This window comes from Zosterops lateralis (assembly GCF_965231275.1).
Source record: "Zosterops lateralis genome assembly, chromosome: 25".
Taxonomy (NCBI): Eukaryota; Metazoa; Chordata; class Aves; order Passeriformes; family Zosteropidae; genus Zosterops; species Zosterops lateralis.
Genome location: NC_139785.1, coordinates 5,982,815 through 6,001,596, shown reverse-complemented (window position 1 = coordinate 6,001,596; position 18,782 = coordinate 5,982,815). Strand labels below are relative to the sequence as shown.

At 54.6% G+C, this 18,782-nt stretch overlaps 2 protein-coding genes across 6 annotated transcripts in view; both read right to left on the bottom strand.

The window, feature by feature from the left end:
• The window catches only part of TIRAP (TIR domain containing adaptor protein), a 383,808-nt gene that overhangs the window by 339,943 nt on the left and 25,083 nt on the right, over positions 1-18,782 (bottom strand). The window lies entirely within an intron of this gene.
• On the bottom strand, positions 183-10,371 carry ST3GAL4 (ST3 beta-galactoside alpha-2,3-sialyltransferase 4). Of its 5 annotated transcripts, none has more exons than XM_083878024.1 (12): positions 9,965-10,371; positions 4,167-4,297; positions 3,670-3,742; positions 3,109-3,190; positions 2,520-2,603; positions 2,317-2,414; positions 1,851-1,911; positions 1,509-1,604; positions 1,246-1,435; positions 1,014-1,157; positions 773-916; positions 183-409 (listed from the first exon to the last, which is right to left on the bottom strand). In XM_083878024.1, exons 2-12 carry the CDS (start codon positions 4,197-4,199, stop codon positions 323-325), a joined length of 1,092 nt encoding a protein of 363 aa, XP_083734150.1. In that variant the 5' UTR covers positions 4,200-4,297; positions 9,965-10,371; the 3' UTR covers positions 183-322. The 5 variants fall into 5 exon arrangements, with proteins under 5 accessions (XP_083734150.1, XP_083734152.1, XP_083734151.1 ...); XM_083878026.1 differs by having other exon boundaries at positions 3,121-3,190; XM_083878025.1 differs by having other exon boundaries at positions 4,167-4,205.

The window sequence follows — 18,782 nt, the reverse complement described above, 5'->3', positions numbered from 1 at the left end:
AGGCTCTGGGGCCCCCTGCACACCCCAAGGGCAGCCCCACCCGGGACACCCATGGTCCAGCATGGGCCCCCAGCCCCAGCCCCACTCCAGGAGTCCCCAGGGCGTGATGGCAGCAGTGACAAGGGTGCTGTGCCTCGGTCACTCCGGCCGTGCCAGCGCTGTGTCCCCTCAGTGAAGGGGATGGTGTCTCCTGGTCCCCAGGGATGGTGTCTCCTGGCCCTTGGGGACGGTGTCTCCTGGCCCTTGGGGACGGTGTCTCCTGGCCCCAGGGATGGTGTCTCCTGGTCCCCAGGGACGGTGTCCCTGCACAGCCCCGCTGCCCTCAGAAGTAGGTGAGGTTCTTGACGAGTCCCAGCTCCAGCATCCTCTTGATGGCCACGGCCTCGTGTGACACGTTGTGCTCCGATGTCTGTGGATGGGGAGCAGGGAGTGATGGCAGAGTCTGGCCAGGAGGGGCCATGAGCTTTCCTTCCACCCCTCCCACCTTGCCCACTCCACCAGCCCCCTCAAAAGCAGGGATGGAACCCTCCCCGTGCAATCCCCGTGTCCAATCCCAAACTGGGGATGGATCCAACTCTCCATCCCTCCAAAGACATTCGGCTACCAAGAGAAGTTGGATGACGACCAGCCAAAGGTGGACTTCAACCTTCATCATGGGAGGGGAGTGAGAGGGAAGAGCTCCCCACGCCAATCAGCATCCTGGCACTGCCATCCCCCATCCTGGGGGAAAAATGGGGGGAACAGGGACAAAACTGTGGGAACAAACACTTACAGCCATGGACTTGAGCGTGATCTGCTCGTAGTAGTGGATGGTTTGCTTCTTGTTGGCCGAGTCGGGGTAACCAAAACCCGCGATGTGCACCAGGTCACAGAAGTGCAGGGCCAAGGTGATGGCCAGCAGCCCCGTGGTGGGCTTCTGGGGAACACAGAGCCACAGCCTTCAGGGAGCTGCACGGGGACAGGCTGTTTCCTCTCAGGGGCTGCAGGGGGACTGGCCATCCCCACCCTTTTACCTGTTTGATCTTCCGTGGTTGTTTCATGGGGAGGTTGAGCAGTTTAGCAGCAGTTACTTCCATGTAGTAGGGGTTGAGGACACGCACTTGCTCTGGGTTGGCGTCCCAGATCAACGGGGGCTGTTTCCAAAACCCTTTCCGAACCTGCAAGAGGCCAGGTGTCCCCAGGTGTGGACAGTTGGAGCCTGGAGCAGCCAGGGAAGGGTTGGACCCACTTCCCCACCACACTCACCCTCTTCTTGTCGTTAAGGATGGCCTCCATCCACTGGAAGTCCATGGGCTTGAAGGGCACGAGCACCAGCAGCGTGTCGGGGTTGTTCTCGGTCCGGGGGTCGAAGTGGGCAGACTCGGGGTAGAAGAGGCGCATGGTGGTCTTGGAGCCCACGTCCTGCTCGTAGCCATGGACCGGGGCGTTGTTCAGCCTTGGGGACATCACAGGAGTCAGCCCCAGCTGCGGGTGGCACCGGGGAGGGCGCGGTGGGGCCGGGGCTGTACCTGATCACGACGTCGTAGGTGTTGATGGTGTCCCCCATGGAGCTGTTGCGGAGCCGGTGGCCGTTGCCCACCACGGCACACCTCCGGCACTTCAGGCTGCCAGAGAAAACCCCGGCTCAACCAGGCACATCCCAAAACCAGGGGGATTTTAACCCCCCAGCATCATCCACTCTCCAAACCTTCCCATGCTCCATCCACCACCCCTGGGTTGCAGAGGTTCGTTTTGCCAAGTCCCGCAAACAGGGGATTTTGGGCCCGCAACAGACAAATTCCAACCACCCACCATGAGAGCAATGATGAGGAAAAAGAAAGAAAAAGCCCCTAAACCCACCCCGGTGTTACCTCTGGATGCTCTCAGGCACAGAGTAGTGGGTGATGGACAGCAGGCGCAGGAGAACGTCTTCTGCAAAGCAAAGGCAAGGACAGGGTGAGGGAGGAGAGGAAGAGGAGGAAGCTGAAGAAGGTGAGGAAGCTGAGGAAGGCAATTCCTGCCTGGCACAACACTCTGAGTGCTGCCCCATCCCTGCTGAATTTGCACCTACTGTTAATCCCGGTTTCAGGCAGATAATCTGCCTCTGGGGCTTAGTAAAATCTGGCCCATCCTAAACTCTTTTAGAGGCACCATGTGCACCCAGGGGTGAGGAGAGATGTGCACTGCAGAGTCTAAAAACCAAGAAAACACCCTGGGAATTGCACCCAACAAAACCAGCCTGTGGATGTCTTTAGGAAAAGGGAGGCTGAAACCCCAGGAGCAGCAGCAGGACAGACAGACAGACAGACAGACCCCGTGGAGCATTGTCAGGCTTACCACTTCCCTTGGTGCCGTAGGGCAGCTCGTAGAGTGACGGCGTCTTCACCCAAAAATAGTCCTTCAGCTGCAAGAACAGTGGGTGGTCCCTGGAGTAGCTGCCAAGGAGCAAAGGGTCGGTGAGCCTGGGATCAGGGATGGCCCAGGGAGGGGGTCCTGGCTCTGCACCCCCCTCGCTCCCTGCTCCCAGCCCCAAAACTCACTTCCCAATGAGCTGCGCCGCTTTTTTTTCCACGTCCCCAAGGGGACACGTTGTCTTGTTGTTTTCTTGCACAGGGAAATAAAAGCTGTGAAGGAAGGGGTTAATTAAATCAAATGATGCCTGTTCCTCTGCAGCCCCCTCCTGGCAAAAGGGGCTCTGGCACCCCCCAGGCATCCCCACTGTGGGATTCAAGCTGTGAGAGAGAGATTTCCAGCCAGATTTGAGGCCAGCACTGCCTGGGTATTTATCTGCTGGGCTTGCACACTTGCATCAGAAGAGGTCTCTCTTGCTCTGCTCATGAACCTCACACTCCACTTTCCTCATCTCCATCAGCATCGCTGGCACTGGGAAGAGAGCAGGGCTTTCCCATCCTCCCAGGCTCAGAAAAGCACCAGCATTTGCAAAATACCCCCACCACACACCCAGGGGGGACTTCATTTGTGTCCCCCACTCTCCTGCAGCAGCCAGGGATGGTGCCACCTCCCCAGGCCCCTCAGATCCAGGGAATCTGCCATGCCCTGGAAGAAGCTGCCTCCCAGGAGGGAAGGAAAGGGCAGGAGGTCCTGAAAACTTGAGTAAGCAGCACTCACAGCTGTGTGTACCTGTCTTCCCGGTAGATCGAGTACCAAACCATCACCAGAAACAGCGCCAGCACCCCGAGGATCTTCCCTCCTGCACGCCCAGAGGGGAGGGGGAGAGAAAAACCAACGTCAGCCCTGGGGTTTAGAGGATTGCTCTTGGAGTTCCACAGCATCCCTGGCTAGACCCAGGATGGCAGAGCCTTCTCCTGGGGGAGGAGGGTTGGCTGGCACCAGAGAGGAGGTTTTGCCCAAAGTTAAAAACCACTGTGGCAGTTCTGTTTCCTCCTGTCTGCTTTGCATCAAAGCCTAGGCAAATATTCCTTTTTCCTCTTTGGGTGCCTCTGCCCCATTTCTGTGCAACAAAGTCCAAGGGGCTCCAGATGCCCAAGGCCAGAAATCAAAGTCCCCAAAACCACCCTCCCTGCTGTGACCTTCTCCTGTGATAGCCCAATACTCCATGATTCAACTGGCACCACAGCAAAGCAGCATCCACCCCCCAGATTTCCAAATGCAAATTCCCCAGGCTCCCCATCCCTGCTTGGACAGAGGCAGATCCATTGCAGGACTCACGAGACTTGTTGATCATTTTTATCAGCAGGAAAGGGATCAGGCCGGGGCCAGGGCTCTCATTGTGGCTGGTCACCTGCAGCAGGAGAACAGGGAAAACCCATCAGAGCTGACCCTAAAACCCCATCCACGAGGCACCACCCCCTGCTTGCCCACATCCATCCGTGGACAAGCAGGTGCAAGGATTTAATTATTTAAATTCACATTTCTTTGCTGCCATAAGGGTGGTTTAGGGAGCTTATCAAAGCCAGGCAAGCAGCTGCACTTCCCAAGGAGCTTCAGCCCTGCAGGTTAGAAGCCAAAGGCAAAAAAAAAAACAATAATTAGAGAGGAAAAACAAGCCCCCAGTGGGGTTTCAACCACAAAATCCCATGGGGGGAGACTTTAAGCCCAGCTCAAGCACCCACCTGGCACCAGCAGGTCCAAAGCCCAACGTGCCACCACAAAGCCAGAAGGGACAGGAGCAGCTGAGCAGGATCAAAGCAAAGAGCATCACGTACTTGGGGAACCTCCAACGCCTTGGATTCTCCCATCCCAGCCTGGGGAAAGGAGGTGCCACGAGCTCAGTGCCCACAAAAACACTGCCCAGGGAAGTGGGGCCACTTTTGTCCTCCTCCAAAACCTCTCTCTCCTGGAATAAGGAGCAAAGAGTGGTTGGAGCCGTCCTGGGATCAGCTCATCCCACCAGGACACGGCAAGGATGGAAAATGAACTTACCAGGTGGGAGAAGCTTTGGGCTACAGGGGAGGCTTTGCTCACCCGGGGTGAATCCTGCTCTAAGCCAGGCTCAGACTGGGCTGGGCTTTGCCCCTGGTAATTGAGATCCTCCTTGGCTCTGAGCAGCCACGTCTGCAGGTGTGCAATGCCAGCCAAGGGGGGAGGCTGCACTGCCAGGGCTGGGCAATCCAAACTCAATGAGAACCTGCCCATCAGTCTGCAGGGATTAGTCACTGCACAGGAAGGGCACCCACCTCACCCCCTCCCTGCCCAAAGGAAGTGCTGCTTAACAAACCTGACATCTGCCAAACACCACGGCCTCAGCCAGCCCACAGCGCCAGGTTTGGGGGCAAAAATGTGTCAAGAATGAGGAGAAATGGGACCAGAGGTGGTCTCACAAAAGTCAGGCTCTTCCCTTCCCTGTCATAGATTTCTGAAGTTAAAAGGGAAGGAGAGCAATTCATTAAAAAGGGCGAGGAGGGCAATTAAAAGGCAATTAAGGATGATTAAACCGCACTAAAAGTAACAGGACAAGACACTAGAAAGAGAAAATTGTGTCCGTTTGACAGCAGAGAGATGGTGACAGGTGAGGTGGTCCCCTAGGAAAGCCCCCTCTCCCTCTGAGCCATTTCTCCTTCATAAAACATGGATAATTGTGCCCCACCATTGCCAGGGAGCTCCAGAAAGGAGAAACAACCCATCCTGCATCTGTATTTCCAGCTCAACAAAGGGGAATCTTTTCTTCCCTGCTTGGGAAGATAAACCCATGGCTGAATGAATCTTCAAGGCTGGGAGCAATGCAGGAGGAAGGCACGGGGGGGTCTCACCCCTTTACACGTTACAACTTCTTGGAAAAAGTAAAATTAGGGGAAGGTAAAAAGCAGCTTGTGCTTCCTGCAGGGGTTTTGTTCTTAGCAAAACTGGCCACAAAAGCCCCAAGGGGAAATCCACTCCCTCAGCTGGAGCTGGGGATGCTCCTGGGGGGCCTGAGTACCCCTGTTTGCCCAGGGCTGGGAAACTGCTGGGCATCAGGACCTGATTTAGCACCAAATTCACCCCCCAGCTTCGTCCCTGGGTGCCAAAACACCCAACCGAGTTCACTTCAACCCTTCCACCAGTGGGAAAATCTGCTCTGCCCACAATGTTTGCCTCCGCATACCAGCTTTTTATAAAAGAATATTTTTTGACAGCTTTATGATCTTTTTCCCAGGCTTGTATACACAAGCTGGGCCTGATGCAGAACTTATCTAAAGGCAAACAGGGCTAACAATCCCCGAGGAGGAGGAAGGTTGTTTTGTGAAGCGTTCGGGGAATGTGGAGCAAAACAGAGCACACCCCGCTGCCCCCGCAGCCCTGGCGCCTCTGGAATGAGTTCAAGCTCCCCACAGCCCTCCCAGATCCACAGCCCAAGATCAGCAGCTGCTGAAAGCAGGAAGGTCTGAACTACCCGAGCCAAGTCCTGTGTCCTTCTCGTGGGGCTGCTGGATGGAGGGTCCTGCTGGTGCCCACAGCATCCCCAGTCCTGCAGCATCCCCAGAGCCCCTGCAGCATCCCTGTCCTGTCACAGCACCCTCAGAGCCCCCTGTGACATCCCTGTCCCACCACAGCATCCCCAAAGCCCCCTGCAACATCCCTGTCCTGTCACAGCATCCCCAGAGCCCCCTGCAGCATCCCTGTCCTATCACAGCCCCCTGCAGCATCCCTGTCCTGTCACAGCACCCTCAGAGCCCCCTGTGACATCCCTGTCCCACCACAGCATCCCCAAAGCCCCCTGCAACATCCCTGTCCTGTCACAGCATCCCCAAAGCCCCCTGCAGCATCCCTGTCCTGTCACAGCATCCCCAGAGCCCCCTGCAGCATCCCTATCCCATCACAGCCCCCTGCAGCATCCCTGTCCCACCACAGCATCCTCAGAGCACCCCATGGCAATTTGGTCTCACAGCATCCTCAGAGTTCTCCCACAGCATCCCCAATCCTGCAATATCCCTGTTCCTGCAGCATCCCTGGTCCCCCACAATGTCCTCCCCTCTCACTGGCATCTCCATCCCATCACAGCATCCTCTGAGTCCCCACAGCATCCCCCAGATCCCCCACGACAGAGCCCTCACCACAGTCTCCTCCCTGGCTCCTGCCCTGCAGCATCCCTGCCCAGCAGGGACAGACCAGCCCTCACTCCCCCAGGGCTGGTCCAGGGCATTGCCTGCCCTGCCAAACCCTCAAGCTGGGGGGAAAGTCCCAGGTGGATTCAGCTCCCCACACCTGGAAGAAGTGGCTGGAAAAGCCCTTCTTTGATGTTGGAGGATGCACCCCCTCAACACCGCGGGCTGCAATTATCCCTGCACAAAGCACCCAAAAGCCCCACGGCCCATTCCCCCTCTCCCACTCCCTTCCCCACCCCGTGTTCTGGGAAAGCCCCATCCCAGGATGCTGCAGAGGCAGCTCATGTCCAAGTTTCCTGGTCTATCTCTGACCTGAGCAGGGTTTTGCCTCCCAGTTTCCCCATGTCCCCTGGAGATGTCAGCAACATCCACACAGACCAACCCTCCTGCCAGGGGGGAAATTCTGAGAAGTTCATCCTTGTATCTCCATCCACCCATCCCCACCTCCCTCCATGGCCTGGATGGCTCCAGCATTTCCAGACTGAAGTCGTGTCAATTCACAAAGTGGCAGCAAGCACCAGCCAAAAAAAAAAAAAAAAAAAAAAAAAAAAAAAAAAAAAAAAGGGAAAAAAGGAATTTAAAGGCATGGAAGAAGCACAGAGGTGGGGAATGGTTATAAATTCCCCCACACCATCCCAGCACAGACGGATGGTGGTCCCAGGCCATCCTGGCAAAGCATCATGGACAAAGTTTGGTACTTTTATGTTTCCATGGTAACTTATGGATTGGGAAAAGATGACACGAGGCAAGGACACCTCCCCTGTGCTCCCACTGTCCCATCCCACGGGACACAGAGCCACCCACGGCCTGGTCCAGCTTCCCTGGGTGAGAAAGATGCTCACTGAAAAAAATAAGCATCTCTGACAGTTTATCCCCAAAAAAAAAAACCTTTATTTTTAACTAAAGGAGAGTTGGATAACACCCGAGGAAGGGATGCACTGGCAGCCCCTAAGGATTCACTCTCAGCAGTGGGAACCAAAGGGAGACAGACAGACAGACAGACAGACAGACAGAGAGACAGACCCCTTCAGCCCCAGCCACACCATCCCTCCTGAGCTTTGGGGAACCAGACCCTGTGCTCCCTGGAGGACAAAAACCAGCATCCACCCCCACAGAAGCAGCTCACAGCCCTGGGACATTCCAGGCCTCCATCCTGAGGGAATTCCACGCTGTGGGAGGGCTGGGATTGCTGGAGGAGCCGGGCAGATGTGGAGATTTGGGCTGGCCCCAGCACAGCCATCACCTGCCAGAGCCTGAGCACAACCTGGGAGGCAGCCGGGGGCCACCCTGCAGGGGGAGGATCCAGCCAACTGCAGGCACTGCCTGGGCTTGCCAGAGCATCAAAGACACCCAAATCCCCCAGCCTGGCATCCCAAACCTTCCTCACCCGGGTTGCTGCGAGCTCACGGTGCTCGGGGAAGGTTTTTTTTTTTCCAAGCTGGGAAGAAAATCCTTGTGGGATCACGACAAAAGGCAGGGGGATCTGCCTCAAAAGGCAGCAGGGATCAGACCTGAGCCCCCTCCAATGATGTGGCACAGGATGGGGATGCTGGCAGGGAAAGAGGGGTGCCAAGGGGGGATCAGGGGTGCTGGGAGGGGATCAGGGATGCCAAAACCCACAGAGCAGAGCGATGTCACAATCCAGAGCTCAGTGCCCTGGGCTGGGGGGATGAGGAGGGTTGTGAGGACACAGCCCTGCAAAAATCACCTCCACTGGCCACTGGGCACGACCCCACAGAGGGTGTGGAGCCAGCCCGGCCTGTGCACTGATACCCACATTTCTCCTATTTTAAGAGCCCTTGCAGCGAGTCACTTTAAAGGAATCTTTAAAGGAATCTTAATTGCCTCTTACTCAGAGAGGCAGCGCAGTTTCCTCTGCCGTGGTATCCCAGGCACACAATAACCCAGCCAAAGATTTACAACAGGGGAAAACAACCCCTCCTTGGCATGAAACGTTTACCTATGGCCAGGCTGCAATTTTGAAGGTGGTAACAGCAAATAAGCTCAGGTACAACGAGTATTTCCACAGTGGCAGGTCTTCTGGATAAATGCAGGCTTGTTTCTGCCTTCTGCACTGTTGGTTTTATTGTGCTCCAGAGTTATTCAGACCAGTCCTGCCTTCATCCACTTCTCTCCCCCTATTTTTATTTTCAATCCTTGCAGCAGAAAAAACAAAAAGATGGGACACAAATCCTTTCCTAGAGGCCCAAAACACCAGCTGTGTGGGGGGTACCTGAACATCTCACAGCTCTGGGGTGACCCCAGGCCATCGTGGAGCTACAGGGCTCCAGTGAAGCTGCAATTTTAGAAATTACGTATTATTATTATTATTATATAGGTTTAATCACTCTTTTGCTATTTAAAACACTGAAATAAAGATTTTTTTTTTTCTTGCTGTATGCAGCTTGCTACACCCTGGAAGTTATGGCCAGGCAGAGCCACCCACAGGGTGACAAACCCTGCTGAGGACACGAGGACAGTGATTATGAGGCCCCAAAGTGACCTGTGGGGTTTCATCCCTGACCCCCTGACATAAATCCAGCCACATCCTTCTCCTCCCTGCCACCCTCCCCTCGGTGTGTTTGTTAATCCTCCAGCACCTCCATCCTCAGGGATCACCCAGGGATGCAGCAGCACCAGCAGCAGCAAAAGCAGCTTTGGCAACACAGCTTTGAATTCATCTTTTGGGGTAAGAACCCCCCAAAAAAGCAGCAGGAAGGGGGAGCAGTGAGCTGGGGGTGCAGGCAGGGTGCAGGCAGCCTCTCCCTGCTCTCCTGGGAGTAAAACATCCACAGGGAGCAGAAAATCCACAGGGAGCAGAAAATCCACAGGGAGCAGAAAATCCACAGGGAGCATCACTCCCTTACAGCTCTGGGAGGTAAAAAACTAAACCACGGGGATGCTCCAGCCCAGCCCCAACACAAACTCAAGCAGTGTCCCAGCTCTTCTGGGAAAAGAGGGGGGGAATTAAGGGATATCAAGCCCCAGGGCAGAGTTATCCTGCTCCCACTGGTTTTTGGTTCTGAGGGTTCCTTTTTGGGGACTCAGAGCTGTCTGCAGTCACTGTTCTCCCTGCAGAGCTCATGGGCAGCCCTGGCCCGTGGTTTCTTTTTCTGTTTCCTGTTTTTAACCGGATTCAGACAAGCAGAAACCCCAGAGCAACCCCCACAGCCCCATCTGGCCACCCCCAAATCACCAGGGCTGGAAATCACCAAAAAAAAAAAATCCCAAAAAAAGGAGATTCCCATGAAAATAAACCCAGCCCATCACTGTGCACCCCCAGCATCACCTCCGTGCTCCGGGCAGGGAGGAGGATTCCCACCCCAGGGACAGCTTTTCCTGCATCCCCAGCAGGATGGGAGAGGATAAACCCAGTTCCTTGCAGGGCGGGGATTAATTTGGGATAAATCACGGTTACTTACGGCCCGTCCTCTCGGTCCAGGCGGGAGCTCGGCGGGATCTGCGGGACCGTCCTGTGTTCCCCTGGGAAAGGGAGAAGGGAGAGAGCATCCTCAGGGCTGGATCCGCAGCCTCCCCCAGCGGGCAGGGCACAGAGCTCTGAGCTCTGCAAAAAGCCACCCCAGCTCCCAAAAAAAGCCACCCACCCACCTCCAGCCAGCCCTGCCCGCAGCCGCTCTCAAGGAGGAGGTGTGGCCGATGGGAGTGCAAATTCTCCACAACATCCCTCGACTTTTCACACTGAAATCCCCTTCGCTCGGGTTTTTAGGGAGATCCCCCCCAAGAGATGGAGAGGTGCCTTTTCCGATAGGGAAAGGGGAATGCGGCTTTCCTGCCCTCCTGCATAGAGGATGCTCCTTATTCCTCCAGCAGCTTTTCCCCCAAAACTTTCCATAGAGGATGCTCCTTATTCCCACATTTTGGGCATCTTTTCCCCCAAAATTTTCCATAGAGGATGCTCCTTATTCCCACATCTTCAGCATCTTTTCCCCCAAAACTTTTCATAAAGAATTGCTCCTTATTCCTGCATCTTGGGCATCTTTTCCCCCAAAACTTTCCATAGAGGATGTTCCTTATTCCCCCATCCCCGGAATCTTTTCCCCCAAAATTTTCCATAGAGGATGCTCCTTATTCTCCCATCTCCAGCATCTTTTCCCCCAAAACTTTCCATAAAGAATTGCCCCTTATTCCTGTGATGCAGGTGAGGGAGACAAGCCTCTCTGTCAGATGCTCCTTAAGCCCTGGCTTAAGGGAAAGCTCTGAAGGGCAGAGGTTTCCTCGCTTCTCTCCTCCAGCTGGAAAAAGCAGAGATGGAAGAGGTGCAAGCCTTCCCCCCAGTTAATATCCCGTTAATTTAACACAGAGGGTTAGATCTTTGTTCGAGGGGTGGGGAAGGAGCCCACCCAGCAGCCTGGGATGGTTTCTCATGGATATTTCTCACCAGGGATCAGGCTTTCTGCACATGGCCCGGGATGACAGGGATGGCTCCACACCCGTGTCACACCTTCCCTCTCCACCCAAAGAACTTTTGCTTCTCCTTCCATCGCCTCTTGCCTTGGGGGGGGAATTAATCCCAGGGGCTCAGGGCAATCAGCAGCCAAACCAAACGCACTCCAGGCCACAAAATTCACCTTTGGCACCGGGGTCTTTCCAGAAGCCCTGAATCCACCAGAGCATCCAACATTGCTGCCTCTGACAAAGAGCCTTTTCATTTATAACTGTGAATTATGGGATCCACTAACAGGGTTAAGCTCTCCCTGGGGAGCTCCTGCTAAAGCACTTCAGGGCACAGCATCAGTGTGAACATCATCTCTGAGGATGTTCAGAGCTGCCTGGGGGTTCCAGGAGGATCCTGCAGCTCTGGATGAGCAGGAGACTGTGACACCTTCCAGCACATCAGCCAGGCAGGATCCTGGTGGATCCGAGGTCTTGTCCTGAGCTGGTCTTTCCAGCTCGACTGGCAGAGCCTGGATTGCTGCTGCTCTTCCCGGGGTTGTTTTCCAGCCTCCCCAGTGGTTTCCCTGCCATGAGCCGATGCCATCGGTCGTTCCCAGAAAAGTCCCATCACGGTTCCAGCGTCCACCAGGTCAGGAGCTGCTGTCCCCAGCACTCCCCGCAGGCAGCTCAGCCCATCCGGGAGCTGATCCCGGCAGGAAATGAGTGTCGCATATCCCAGACTCCTCGAGAAACCCTGAACAAGCTGGATTTTGCTCCTTTCCTTCTCCAGCTGCGTTGCTGGCCTCAGTTTCCTCCTCTGCCAATGCCAGTTTAATAATTTAAATGACAATTTCCAACCTTCTGCCCATTCCCCGACATCTCCCTCTGGGATGCTCATGGCTTTGGGCAAAAAAAACCCCAAAAACCCAATGGGCACATCCCTCCCTGGGTTAAAGACTAAAGCCAAAGGAGCAGCCCTTTGAGGAGCTCAGCCCCAGTGGAGGAGCGGATATTCCAGAGGCAGGAGGGGACACACACAGGGCAGGGATGAGCCTCCAAATTCCTCCCCATCGAGGAGCAAACCCTCCCAGAGCTGTTCAAAGAGGGGAGAGGGAGATGGAGAAGCCTCTGGCCCTCGTGCCCACCAGACCTGCAGCCAGGCGTCCGTCCGTCCGTCCGTCCGTCCCTCGGCGCTCCATCACCAGCGCCAGCCTCCCTGGGTTAAAATTACCTCCCGAGGGGGGAGAGAGCAAAAGCCAGGCTGGGAGGGGAATAAAAGCCAGGTGAGCTCATCCTCCTCCGGAGAAAACGTCTCCAGCTGGCAGGAGCGAGGTGTTTCCAAGCCCAGCACATCCCTCACGTCACCCCAGTCTCTATGGCCCCGGGACCAGCAGCTTATTCATTCAGCAAGTATTTAATGGGAGATAATCCAGCCGCTTCCCAACCCTCCTCTGGCCCAGCCAAAGGTGGAATTCCAGTGTGGGAATTACACTTTGAGAAGAGGTTTTGCTAATGGTCATCCCAGTGGATGCTCCTTGTTTGAGACAGCACCGCCAGCAGAGCCCCCATCCTCCAACTCTGCGTTTCTTTAATTCTATAAATAGTTTATCGAATTTATTAAACTATTTTATTAAAGATAAAATAATTTAATAAACCTATTTCTATCAAATCCCCGAGAATGGGACAAAAAGCAAAGCTGCCCAGCCAAGCCGGATTATCGGAGGCAGCGACCGACCTAAAAATAAACCACTGCTATTCAAGGATGAGCCTCCCACAACAACCACCCCCCACCCCCCCAAAAAAAAAATAAAATTAAAAAATAGACATATTCCCAAGCTGGGGTGTCGAGCATCACCCACCACACCAAAAAAAAAATCCTATTTTGGGTTTATTTCCAAGCACAAGTCTGCACTTCCAAGAGAACATCGTCCCCCGTGCTCGGTGCTGCTGATTTCCAGACACCCCATGCAAATAAATAATTAAGATTTAAAGCTGCTTTTTGCATAATACAGATAATCGGTCGATTTAACTTGTAAATGCAGGGGAGATTATGCAGCAACGTTGTTAATTAGGCAGCAAAGGGGCCGGGGAAGCCCCAGCTCCAGGGCAGATGCTGATGGACCACCAGGATGCTGAAGGAGCAAAGAACTTTGGCAGTGGGACACGGTCCTGGGGCAGGTGCTGTGGTGTCAGGGCTCCAAAACCTTTTGTTCATCCTTATTTTAATTGAAAATCCCCCAATCCTTCATGATTGCCCATCCCTTCCCACTCTGCTGCACCACCCAAGCCCTTGAGGGCTGCCCTCACCCCAGGAGAAGGAAGGCAGAGGAGAAGGAGCCCCGGGTAAGGTTTCTGAGGACAAATCACATCTTTTTTTTGTTGCATAAAGAGCCTGCTCTGACAGCCGGGCTCCCTCAGCTCCCCCACCCCAAACACCAGAGCCCGCCCGGGAGCAGAACCTGTTGAGCCCGAATATGCCCGAACAGACACTTCTTTGTGATTCCTCCTTTTTCTCCACATCTATTTTTTTTTTTTTTTTTTGGTTTGGAAGCAGCGCTGGTGATCGCACAGGGATGGGCCCAAAGACTCCCCAGCCCTTGGCACTGCTCCTTGTCCACAGGCAGCACCACGTTTAACCCCTAAAGCCCCTCACTGCCCTTCATTTCTGACACCATCCCACTCCCAGACACCAGCCCTGTTCACTCCTGTGTCCCCAAAGATCATTTCCATCCCCCCACTCTGCATTTTCCTCCCTCATTCTCACTTTCATGTCATTTTTCCCCTCAATGTTTCAGCCCTTTCCTCCATTCCCAACACAGGCAGGTCTGATCCATCCTCGTGCCACAAAATCCCACCCACAGATCCCAATCCAGGGGGGTCAGACGAGCCCAACAGCCCAAGAGCTGCTGAGCTGGAGGTTTAATCCCCACCCAGGAGTGTTTTCTGCTGGGCTGCCCTGGGTGCACACAGCATCACCAAAGTCCCAGAACAGCATTTAAGACTCCTCAACTCTTGCCCAACACTCTCCTGCCTCAGTTTCCTGCCATTTGGGGGCTCAGGAAAACTCTGCCCCATTAGCAATGCAGGCAAAAGGTGCAGCAAGGGATCCCCAAACCCCAAACCCCATCCCAGCTCATTTATCTCCATTTTAAAAGAAATTTTAAAAAACCACCCGATGTCGCAAACAGCTCAAACCCCAACGGAGGATCCACCCCGGGGCTCCGGCTTGTGCAACACCCCGGGGTGAGCTCCAACCTCCCGCCACCGGCATCAGGCTCTGGTTAAAAAAAAATTAAGGCTGGGCTTACTCAGCCTGGCCGGATATCGGGATGTCAAATCCCGCTGGGAAAACTTCAGCGGGCTGGGGGAGACGTTTTGCAAGGAGAAGAGGCGGAACAGGAATGGAACAGGAATGGAGCAGGAATGGAACAGGAATGGAACAGGAATGGAGCAGGAATGGAACAGGAATGGAGCAGGAATGGAGCAGGAATGGAGCAGGAATGGAACAGGAATGGAGCAGGAATGGAGCAGGAATGGAACAGGAATGGAGCAGGAATGGAGCAGGAATGGAGCAGGAATGGAACAGGAATGGAACAGGAATGGAGCAGGAATGGAACAGGAATGGAGCAGGAATGGAGCAGGAATGGAGCAGGAATGGAACAGGAATGGAACAGGAATGGAGCAGGAATGGAACAGGAATGGAACAGGAATGGAGCAGGAATGGAACAGGACTGGAACAGGAATGGAGCAGGAATGGAGCAGGAATGGAACAGGAATGGAACAGGAATGGAACAGGAATGGAGCAGGAATGGAACAGGAATGGAACAGGACTGGAACAGGAATGGAACAGGAATGGAGCAGGAATGGAACAGGAATGGAACAGGAATGGAACAGGAATGGAGCAGGAATGGAACAGGAATGGAACAGGACTGGAACAGGAATGGAACAGGAATGGAGCAGGAATGGAGCAGGAATGGAACAGGACTGGAACAGGAATGGAGCAGGAATGGAGCAGGAATGGAGCAGGAATGGAGCAGGAATGGAACAGGAATGGAGCAGGAATGGAGCAGGAATGGAGCAGGAATGGCATCTGGAAGCGATTGGAGGCAAGGAGCCTCTCCCTGGCGCAGCAGGGAATTCCAACGGCGTGAGCTCAGGTTAAAGCCTTCCTTCACAGGCTCACCATTAAAGAGGAGAACCAAATTTCAGCACGGAGATGTGTTTTTAAACCTACAGAAAATAAGGGAAAAAGGAGCCCGGCTTCCTGCTTGGTCCTGTCTTGGACGTGGTTTGGTGATTTATGATCTTGCAATAAAAAGAAACCAAAACTCCAAAAAGGAGCAGAAATCTTTCCATGGATTCGTGGAGCTGAGTTCTGGTGTGGTGTTCAGTCTTCCTTCAGCACTCCACCATCCATCCCTTGGCACCACGGCATCCCACCTCCGAGCATCCCTCGCCAGCACAGGCCGCACCCTACGATGGTCCAGGAGTGATCCAACATCCTCAGGATAGGGAAGAAACGATGGAGATTGCCACCCTGGCTTGGACCTGATGGAGTGGGGGGTCTCCAGCCCCTTCAAGCCTTCCCTGATTTAAGGCACAGGGAGCAGCAAGTTGGTCAAACCCACCTTGGCTGGACATTCCAGCAGAGCAATTCACAGCCAGGCAGATCCACATGGGGTGGGCAGATTCCACAGACTCCACAGACTCCACAGACTCCAGAGACTCCAGCCCCGCTCCCCCAGTGGCATCTCCGGCCCCATTTCTCAGCAAAGAGCCCCAAGGCAGCCCCAGTGCAGCCCTGCCCCATTCCCACGCACCTCCCGGGCGGATCCGCGCCCCGATCCACACCCAGAGCATCTCCCAGGGCTCCAGGACACGGCAAAACACATCCCGGAGAGCGGCCGCAGCCTGAGCCAGCCCCAAACCGCTCCCAGCACCCGCCAGGCCCGAGGAAAAGCGCGATGGAGAAGCGGCTCCTTTGCTTTTTCCGTTCCCTGGCGGCCAAATGCCTTTTTCTCCTTCCTCCCGAGGAAAGTTTCCAGCCCAGCCCCAGTCGCATGCACGGGGTCAGCAGCTGGAAAAGCGAGACATCAGCAAGTACTGGGGATTTTTTTTTTTCCTCTTCCCTCCCAAGGAGACACAGGGTTTTCCTAGAAAAGGCTCAGTAAACACGAGGATTACAGCTGGAGGACAGAGAGAAGTGTGAAAGCAAAGTGATGGGAACTTAAGAAACACCAAAAAATAATAATAATTAAAAAAAAGAAGTTGCAACAAGCAGCGTGAAAGCATCAAATCATTTCCTTTCCTCGCTGCAAAACCAAAACCAAAACCACTCATTCCCTGGGAACGGGGTATGGAAAAGGGGTCCCATCCTGGAATGGGATCTCAGAGGGATCCCAGTGAATCCAGGATCCCAAACCTCTGCAGGAACAGGACCACATCCCTGCTCCTCACACAGCCACCGTGCTACATCCAGAGGGAAAAAATGAAAGGGAAAAAATAACATAAAATATTAAAAAAAAAAAAAAAAAAAAGCTGTGGAGAAGCAGATTCCACTCTGCCAGCCTGCATCAGCTCTGGAATATTCAAAGCCAAAGCAACGGGACCATCAACTTCATCAAAGAGAATAAGCAACAGAATACGTGGGATTTAGAGATATTGCCAAATAATTAATTAGTAGGATTCAACCTGAGAACTGCTGCCAGCTGCAAACCTCTGACCACGGGCATGGGGAGGGCACTGCTCTCAGCATCCCCACACGCTGCAGCCTGGCATCCACCCCCGATGCTGGTTGTGAGAACGGGGATAACACGAGCTATAAAAATACAGACTTGCAGACACCAGCCCAGCTGCTCCACAGTTTGAAATGGCTGTTTTCCCTCCAGGGTGGATCCTCCAGGAGGATGCTCCAATCCCAGTGTGGAACACACACCCTGCTTGCAGATTTCCATAGTGGACAGCCCTTAAAAATCAGCGTCCACAGACAGTTTTATATTTACATTTGCAGAGCCATTATTCCTCAGGATTCAGTGCCTTGCTGGAGTAACTCCCTGCCTGGAGCTGGATGAGCAAACAGCCCTCAAATGATGCAGATAATTAGGGACAGGGGTTAGGGAAAGTCCAGCAGAGCACGTTGATCCCATCCCATACAGCTCACAGCGACATGAGGAGCTCATTAAACATTGGACACACCATTAGGAGCCAGAGAGGAAGAGGACACTTAAAGCAGCAGTTCTATCACTGATCCCAGGTCTGGCCTGCCTGGGGTGCCTGTCCCACAGACAGAGAGAGCTGGCAAATCCCTCACCTGCCTCCAGGAGCATCCAGAGGGAGAACCCAGCAGAAAAAAAAAAAGGGGAATATTCAGCAGAGCTCCCTGAAAAGACTTTTTTCAGCTCATCTCACCCAGAGATGGAGATCAGACTTGCCAAGCAGGCAGCACCGACCCACCAGGCATCACCCCACTGATCCAATGGGAGAAACGGTGTCTGAGCTGAGGAACACCAAAAATATAACACCCAGAGGAAGAACTTTCCTTTGTTCTCCGTTCCCCCAGAACAATAAGACACCGCTGGTTCACCCTGCAAAGACCTGACAGGAAAATATCAGTGGGGAAAGGTCCAGCTGCTCTCGGGGCCAGCATCCTCATCACTCCTTGGACACAATCCTGTCCCGGGGGAGAGGAGGCTCCAGGCACACAGGACGGGGTTTATCCTGCACAAACATGCCCAGATCCCATTCCAGCAGCTCTGTCCACACCAGCACAGGGTGGGGGACCAGCAGAGACCCCTCCTACCCCTTTGGGATCCGCTGCTGGAGCACATCCATCCTCCAGCCAGAGGATGCTCAGGGATAGGGGGAAAAAAAAATCTTCAGGCCACTTAAATCCTCCTCATCCCGCTGCTCCACACGGGGCTGGTCCTCCCCTCCCGGGGCCCCCGGGGGGATTTTCCCTTCCCTCTCCCGGGTATTCCAAACAGCCGGAGCCATCGCTGGGAGCCCTCCCCGGGCTGTGGGGAGGTGTCAGACCCTCTTATCCCGGGGATTTCGGGTGGGATCTCCTTTTTTCCCCCGGAGTGGCCCAAAGGCCGTTTATTCCCGGTGGGATTGAGGGGTTTGTTTTGCCGGGAGTGGGGAGACAGCAGATGGAAGGGGCACAGCACAGCGGGGTTTTTTTCCTCTTTCACACTTTAAAGCGCTGATGAATCGCGTTGAATAGGAAAAATAATCATAATATTTTTTTCTTTAAAGAAAAAAACAAAAAAAACGCAGGAATAAAGCCAGTTTCTCCCTTTCCTGCCGCGCTGGGCAGGACCCCGATACCAAAGGTGAACAGGGGGTACCCAAACACCCCCCAAAAATCGCATCCCCCCTATTCCACCCCTGCCTGGGAACTGCCGGCTGGGCAAAGCCCCTGCCCTGCCCGGGGTACCCCCTTCCCACCCCTCCAACCCCCCAAAAAAACATCAGCGCTTTTTTCCCAACCCTCTTCTTGTGCTCAACGCGCCCCGAGCTGCAAACCCGCTTTGGGCAGGGGGACAGGGGGGACAGGGGGGGGACAGAGGGAAAAGGGGGGACAGAGGGGGGACTGGGAGGACAGAGGGGACAGAGGGGGACAGAGGGGGACAGGGGGGACAGGGGGGGACAGGGGGGGACAGAGGGGACAGAGGGGGACAGGGGGGGGACAGGGGGGGACAGGGGGGGACAGGGGGGGGACAGGGGGGGGACAGGGGGGGACAGGGGGGGGACAGGGGGGGACAGGGGGGGACAGGGGGGGACAGAGGGGACAGGGGGGGACAGGGGGGACAGGGGGGGACGGGGGGGACCCCCGGGTGCAGACTC

Coding starts and splice junctions, on each gene's coding strand:
- ST3GAL4 (XM_083878024.1), bottom strand. CDS start 4,199: ATGGGAGAATCCAAGGCGTTGGAGGTTCCCCAA. Junction 3,743..4,166: donor AGGCGTTGGAGGTTCCCCAA/GTACGTGATGCT, acceptor CTCCTGCTGCAG/GTGACCAGCCACAATGAGAG. Junction 410..772: donor TCACGCTCAAGTCCATGGCT/GTAAGTGTTTGT, acceptor CCCCATCCACAG/ACATCGGAGCACAACGTGTC.